Raw genomic sequence first — 7886 nt, 5'->3', positions numbered from 1 at the left:
TTTTCTTTGTCTCTTGTTTGTTTTTTTTTGAGGGGGGGGGCGTGATTTTATAAATATCCATCTGCTTATATATAGTGAATATGGAAGATACAGACAATAGTTAAATAAATCACAAATGCATTCTATGGTTTGGTTCGGATGCCCCTTTTACAAGGTTTGCATGACTACTTTGAAGTGTTATATATACTGTTGGTGTTTTCTTGAGGTACTACCCCTATTAATGAACAACATGTACTAAAAGTATCTGATAAAAGTTATGTCAATGCATATTTCACATGGTGAGTGAGCAAACAAGCAAGGTTCTTTAACCTATGCCAATACTAATTTTAAACAGTTAAGGCATACATATTTGTCCAAATGAGGACTCAGTAGCTGGCAGATAATCTACTTGTGCCCGGAGTCCTGTTCACAAACTCAGTTTTTAAGTGGTATTTCAACTGTATATAGACTAACCTAGGCCAAGCCACTAATAACTAGCAGTTAAGGTACTTCTGCCACTGATGATAATGCACAAAGTAGATAAAAGCCATATAGCATTCATACCTGTGGTATGAAAGAGAATGAAACTTTCCCCAGTAACAGAAAAATAAATACGTATGGAAGAAATGGAGGCTGCAGCTTATGTCAGCTCACAAGACAACATAGTAAGATTTGAGACCTCAAAGTATGTAAGAACTGAAGTAAATTCAGAGAAGGAAAGAAGTTCTCAAACAGAAGCTGACCCAAATCTTTAGAAGAATATAACAATGTGTTAACTTTGGACTTATTATCTACTATGGAGGTCACAAGAGATACAAATTTGCTTGTGGTATTAGTAAAACTAGGGGAACAGAAAACAAAGATAGTGTAACAGAGAGAAACCATGACCAGTCAGCAGTTCAGGAAGGCAGGTCCAAAACTGTTTTTGCATTACTAATATGGTTAACAACAAGGTTCAATTCCTCATTTACACCTGAATTATGACTTACCATAATTGATGCTATTTCCTCAGGGTTGTCACCATCCAAGTCAAATTTGAAAGTAACCATTTTCCGATTGTGTGTCTCTAGCTGGCACTCCACCACTCGATCACCTTTGTTTGAAACCTAGAAGAAAAGAAATATGCTTTCCACCTTGAACTGCAGAAGACACTACAACCTCCCTGATTTTTAAAAGGTAAAAGGATCTCTACCTCCTACAGCTCTTTTATTAACTTTCTAACCTGCCATCAGGTGCACTGAATGCCAAAACTCACAGGGATCTCTAAACCACACCAATCTGAATGAATGCCGTATTTCTATCCCCTTTCTATAGAAGGCTTATTTTAACCCTTACAGCTTATACTGAAGCAAGAAATGAAAAAAAGAGTCTACCCTCAACATTTTAAAGAAAAATATACTGGTAACACAATAAGCATTATGAGGTTTCTTAAACTCCAGACTTAAAATTAACCCATTTCTAACCTAACTCTAAGAGCAAGGCTTGCAAAGCAAATATTCAGGAGCAGCTTCTAGCATAACTTCCTAATTCAATATTCTAATATACTTAATGCTCCCCTGCACACCTCTCAGTTGATCTCTACAACAAAGACCTCTAAAACTGAAAGAATGCTTTGTGCCATTGAGCTATATGTTGGTATACACAGGAGAAAAGAAGCTGGGTAAAAGTAACCATTTCAAATAGGAAGCTGATCAGTATTTATGATTAATCAATCAGAAGAGGATAGGAATAAGCCATCCATCTTTAGCAGACTGGCTAAAGCAGTTTTCAACAATTAAAATGAGTACTAACTCACATTAAGAATTCTCAGTTTTGGCCTAGCAGTCTTCTCATGGCGAGAGCGGCTGCGTACAGACTTCCGATAATGCCGTTTGGTAGTCCGCCCTTCGTGTCTCCCACTAGATGCTGGAATGTTCTCATTGCCATCACTCATACCTGAAGCAACATCGGAATGGGCACTAAAAAAATGAAAGCAAGAAATTTAATTTTCATTAATTGGTTTCATTAATATAAAGCTCTCCCCTCAGCATTTTGTAACCAACTAATCCCTGCCTCCCCTCACCCCAAGAGATTAGTCACCATCTCAGGATAGTGTTGGTTAGTTGAAGAAAGAGGGGAATGGAGGGAGGGAGAGCAGGGTTAAACCTTATATTATATGGTCACTTGAGTAACAAGTATTTTACAACACATTAAAAAGGTAATCGTTCATAAAATATATCTTTTGAAGTTAATCAGTTCAAGCGTACTTTCCCGGATGAGGCATCAAGCTCTGTAATATCCAACCCCCAAATTAACTTTCAGTAATAACAGGACTGAGTAGCACCCTATTGTGTGCAACTACAACAGATTAGGAGAAGAAGGTCTCTGCACAAACTGTGCATTCTCCCCAGGCCCTGCTTAAAAATAATGCTTCTCAGCACTGGAGAAAAGCCTTCAAAGGAAAATAGAAGTTATGTCAATTTCTATTTTCCAAGCTCTTGATAATCAGCTCACGTAAAGAACAGATGCTTAATAACCACCCTAGAAGAAAAAGTCTTCTCTTAGCCAATATCTAAGCATTTGAATTCAACTTAGTTATTTAAAAAATCCCTGCTTGCCTGTCCATAGAAGAAGTCAATGGAGTAGTTTGCGCAGGAGGTTGCTGTGTTGGTGGTAGAGACTCTGGAACAGAAGCCTGAGAAACCCCCTGTGGAGAGAGAAAACTTTTCAAGGAGCTCAATGAGTCTTGTATCCTCACTGCTCTCACTCACATTTCATTATTTCTCCCTCAAATCAATCCGTGAAGCCAAAAGCACTACCCTTCAAACAATTAAACAACCAGCATCTAGTAGGCTCAAATCTTGGCATCCAACAAAGAGCTCTAAAGCAAATCTCAGTGCCTGGTGAGGTCAGCCATCCTATCTGCTACAAAGTTTGCCATGCAGCCAGTCTTACAAGCAGAATGTGCAACAGGGAAGCCAATGCAGAACAAAGACCATTCAAATCTCTCTTCCAGCAACAGCAATGCTGCAGGGAACAGGTATATAATGAGAGATTCTCAAGGATTATCAATTGCAGTGTCTTGTATAAGACAAAAAGGATCTAAAGTATTAGCAAGAAGTGAAGTGCTAGCAGGTTTTGCCTCTGGGAGGCACACTCACTTCCCAACAGAACAACCAGTGGCAACAAGGTCCCCACACTGGCATGACATTCTGCTGTAAGAAAAAGTCATTTTTAAATTGTTAATGCCCATCTGAAGACCAACATGGAAGGGGTTAGTTTCCCCCACATACACCCACATGCCTTGAAATGTAGAGTTTACAAATTTACCCAACACAGTTTGCATTTACCTCTAAGGCTGCCTGCTGTGAGGATGCAGCTGAGACCTGTTGTGCTAAACTCACTGTAGGTTGGGGCACTTGGACCTGTCCTCCTACACCACCCAAAGGAACTAAAACGTTCTGTTCCACGTAAGGCTGAACCACTGCTGTAAGGTAGCCTGGCTGAGCCAATGCATCAGTGGGTATGGGAGGGGACAGTACTGCAGAAGGGATGCAAACAGAGGCCACAGCAGAGGAGGGAGCAACATTTGAGTCTCCTGGGTATTGTGGCGGCAACCGAGATGGGAAACCCTGCGACAGAAATGAAGGAGCCAAGTTAGTGCATTTCAAGACAAAAATTAAGAAACCAGCAAGAAACAAACTGAGAAAAAGGGAAAAAACATAGCAAGTAAAGCAGCAGAGGCACCTTCCAACCTAATACCCTTCACTGTTCAAGCATTTCAGAGACCACCTTACAAACCCACCTCCAGAGATACCGTGCAGTATGAACCAGAAGATTTTTTCCAAGGCTCTCAGAGTTCCCAGGGAAAGTAGCCTCATTTTCTACACCTTACCTCATAGCTATCTATGAAATCTTGAAATGGAAAACCTGAAGAAATTGCAGGCTGGATACCCACTGTTACACAACTGATGCTATTAAATATTCAGTAACTTATAGTTAATGTCCCTATTATCCATCTGTCATCACCTGAACTGATTTGAGTATTCAGAATGCTTCTACATACAAGCAAGCAGTACTTATTATCACTGTGTACTCTGGAACTGTGCACATTTCACTGTGCATGCGTTACATTAAAAACAGTGAAGCTCACACTATGAACATTCCTCTGCTATGCAGTCTACCACTTTCACAACGAGTACAAAAATAAAAAGTTATTTGACTACACCAGAAGCTGTCGAAGTGCTTTCCACTATCCCTCCACTTCACGGCTTGCATCTGCCACTTCAGTTAATTTTAGGATCAACAAACTGGCTAATTACTGGTGTAATTGCACAGTTTTTTCCAAGACACTGCGCCATGTTGACATCGCTGGCACAGACACTACCGTTTTCTTACTCTAACTGACAGCAGTATCTTGGAGCAGCTACTTTTTTCCCCTGACATTTTAAAAGTGCCATTGCCAAAAAAAAATAATTAAAAAGAACAATAATTGGCCATTCAACAAAGCTTTGCGAAACTACAGCCTTCTCATGCCATCTGTAATGACAGAATTGTCGTTTAGTGCAAGTGTGGCTTGTTGACTTGTACCAAAATTCAAATATCCACTAATATTTGCAGCACCCACTCAGACTTAGTGCTCTAGAGGAACTGGCAAGACATGGAAAAGGGCTCTCTCTGGCTTGCGATAATACCTGGTACAAAGCATCTCCAGCTGGAAGTGAAGCTTCAGCAGCTTGTCCAAGGCTGGCCTGCAATCCCACGGACTGAACAGCTGGCTGCAGGAGCTGTGGGAGAACCTGGCTGGGCAGCTGGGCCACAGGCTGCAGAAGCGTAGGGAGCTGGCTAGGGACAACAGTTGATCCTACAGGGATAGCAGCTGCTGCAGCAGATGTGGCTAGAGTGAGTAGTGGCTGATTAATGGCAGCTGGCATAGACATGGGCAGAGACTGGAAACCTGGCTGAGCCACTGACCCATGAGGTGCTGCCATGGGCAGCTGAGACGCTGAGAACTGGGGGAGCAGGGAAGTTGGCAAGGGTTGTCCCACAGGGATATAATGAGAACCAACAGGGATGTTTGGGGCAACTGATGGTTGAGGGAGAGAAGATGCTGCAACAGGTAACTGAGGCTCGCCTTGGATGATCGGTACTGGTTGGGAAACAGGAAGCTGGGGAGGTAAAGAAAAATAGAAAGATTTTTTAGGAAGCAGAGCTGCAGAAAGCAGAATTGTTATGCATTAGTCAAAGAAAGAATTATTTTAGTTAGTTACCACAACCTTTCAGGAGTGGGGTGGAGGATGCACTTGGCAGAGTGGCTGGAAAATGGATTAGTCCCAAAGTTCTCATTTTGAAACACTTTCCCTGAAGGTCTTCAAGTGAGCTTTTCCAACAAATGCACATTTCATGATGGACCAGCAAGGTCTCACCACTGCTACAGTATCTGCTTGTATATAAGCAGATTCTGATCTCCTCAATTTCTCCCTGAAGCCAATTTTTTCTCTTATGGAAAAGTACCGCCCCCAGCAAAAAGCATTGAAATCCGCCTCCTCTGGATATAAGCATGAAGCAATGAGAATTAAAAAGTCACTGTGCCAGCATTCAAAGAATGGCATAACTCATAAATTGAAGCAAACCAAAATAACTGGAAAAAGCATTTAGGTGAACAGGCAACAAAAGCAGTTTAAAAAAATTATTAAAGCTCACACATTCAAGATAGAGATGTAAGCCAGTCTGCAGTAAAACCATTCAGAAAGAGAAGCATCTTAGGCAAGGAAGGCAGGAAGGAAGGAGAGAGGGAGGGAGGAAAGGCTGGGTAGGCAAGAAGATAGGTCTGAAAGAGAAGGTACACGTGGCTCATCACCTAAAGAGCTGATGTTTCTGATAGCTGTATAAAAATAATTGTCCTAGAAGTGCAATTCATCCAGGGCTTCAAAATAATGGTAAACAAAACTTCTCAAAATAGAGATAATACAGTATATGTTAATCTTTGAACTTGTACCTTAGTCACATTTCAGACACTGTGACAGATCCTCAGCCTATATTGTTGAACTCCTGCCACATGTTCCAAAGAACATTTTTTCTAGCTATACACGTACATCATTTCCTGACAAACTGGTAAGCAAGATATATATGTCACCTCCTGCAACTCTTTGAACCATTAGAGAAGGAAGATAGAACATAAGAGGGACAGCTGAGAAGTCCATCAGAAGAGAGTATTCCTTCACATCAAAAAGACCAAGCTTGTTTACCTGTGACCCAACTGGTGCCTGAGGCATTGGCATGATCTGTGGAGCCTGGGTTTGAGTAACAGACTGTGTTGGGGCACCTCCACTGGAACCTGGTGGCTGCTGCAACTGAAACTGTCCCGTTTGCTGGGAAGCGGGTAGCTGCTGTGCGCTCTGTGGCAGAGAGGAGGTGATAAATTATTTTTTCTGTAGAGAAAGCTTCTCAAGTTTCCCCACTTTCAATAAGCACCCCAAGATGACAGTCAGCTCCTCCTTGCCCCCCGCCTTCCCCCACACCCAGGCAACTAAACTCTCAAAAATTTAACTGCAGTCTGTTCAGGGGAACCATTTTTAGTAATCAGTACTAAACTAACACCAACACTGATCCCTAGTCCAAGCTTGTCACAGCAAAAATTAATGCATGTACACAGATTTTCAGTGCAAAGGTAATAAACAATACTGTGCAGTATATCAAGACAGATACAGTGCTACCCAGAAGAGAGCACACTAAGGTGTCAAGAGAACTGACAATCTGAGTGGAATCTTTTCTGTGAACCCAAGCAAAAAAACAATGCACATACACGTATTAATTTGTAGGATTCATGTCTGGCTGTTTAACATTAAAAGCTGTGATAGCTATAGTGTAACTTTAAAGAAAGTCAAGAAATTAAAAAAAAAAAAATGACTGAAGTCTGTTTTATCTGACGTCAAGCGGAACCTTGAGTTTGGAAGAGTTAGTTTTTACACAAATAGGAACTGGAACTGGAACACCAAAATGGTGAAAAGGATAGAGCTACCATAAGGTAATTCATGTCTGCACCAACTCACATTCCTTAATTATTATAATCAGGTTACTTACACTAGGTTAGTCTGAATTCCCTTTCCAAAAGATAAAAGGGAAAGATTATATGCCTTTCCTAAAGGCATACAAAGACAGTATTCACAAAACACTTCTGAAAGATAGTTGTACCAAAGCTCAAGATGACTAGTATCTTTTAATAGTTAAAAAAAAAGCCCAAGGCAAGAAACCCAAGTCTTCAAACATTACCTACAAGGTGTACATGTTTAGAAATTCTCATCAAGATTGCCTCCCACATCTTCCACATGTACTATAGCAAAATGTATACTTCAAAATTCCAGCTTCTAAAACAAACTTATATTAGAAGTGAGCTATGGTAACTTTAAGGAGTCTGTGGAGTAGAGAAGATATACCCTTTTGCCTATTTAAAACAAAAACAGAACCCCCTTGGAGCTGAAAAAGTAGAGTTTATCCAAAACAGGTCTTCACTGATGTATTTTAGTCAAAATGAAGGCAGTACAAGTCACTAAACCATACAGAAGTTGCACAATTGACTGGGTCCAGACCAACTGGTACGTACCATCTAAACTCAAGAACCCCTTCCCCTCGCCCAATCTGAAACTACAGAGACATCTCCCTGCCTGTCAAATCAACAAAACGCAACACTGAAAATATTTAGGACTGCCAAAAACAGCCAGCCAGCAAGTTTTAAAAATCAAATATGTATTAGTTCTGGATTTAGGAACCATTTTTCTTACCTGCTGAGTGAGTGGGGTAGGCTGGGATGGCACACCACCTGATAAAGTACTGGAAGCTGCCTGGCCTTGCACCTGCGTCTAGAGGAATCAAACGGAAAGAAGCAGAATCAGACTCTGCAATTTGTAACTTCCGCAACAAGCAACCAA

General features: G+C 41.0%; 1 protein-coding gene across 1 annotated transcript in view; it reads right to left on the bottom strand.

The window, feature by feature from the left end:
* Window positions 1-7886, bottom strand: part of WNK1 (WNK lysine deficient protein kinase 1) — a 205901-nt gene that overhangs the window by 46048 nt on the left and 151967 nt on the right. The window contains exons 11-18 of the mRNA XM_019515831.1: window positions 7740-7817; window positions 6207-6356; window positions 4653-5126; window positions 3309-3590; window positions 3120-3173; window positions 2577-2665; window positions 1775-1937; window positions 969-1085 (exon numbers count right to left, since the gene is read on the bottom strand). Coding sequence (XP_019371376.1) covers window positions 969-1085; window positions 1775-1937; window positions 2577-2665; window positions 3120-3173; window positions 3309-3590; window positions 4653-5126; window positions 6207-6356; window positions 7740-7817 — 1407 coding nt within the window. The remainder of the gene's footprint in view (window positions 1-968; window positions 1086-1774; window positions 1938-2576; window positions 2666-3119; window positions 3174-3308; window positions 3591-4652; window positions 5127-6206; window positions 6357-7739; window positions 7818-7886) is intronic.

This window comes from Gavialis gangeticus, unplaced genomic scaffold (genome assembly GCF_001723915.1).
Source record: "Gavialis gangeticus isolate Ggan-Ray unplaced genomic scaffold, GavGan_comp1, whole genome shotgun sequence".
Classification (NCBI taxonomy): domain Eukaryota; kingdom Metazoa; phylum Chordata; order Crocodylia; family Gavialidae; genus Gavialis; species Gavialis gangeticus.
Note: the sequence above shows the minus strand (reverse complement) of the source record. Positions and strands in the feature narration are given on the sequence as shown.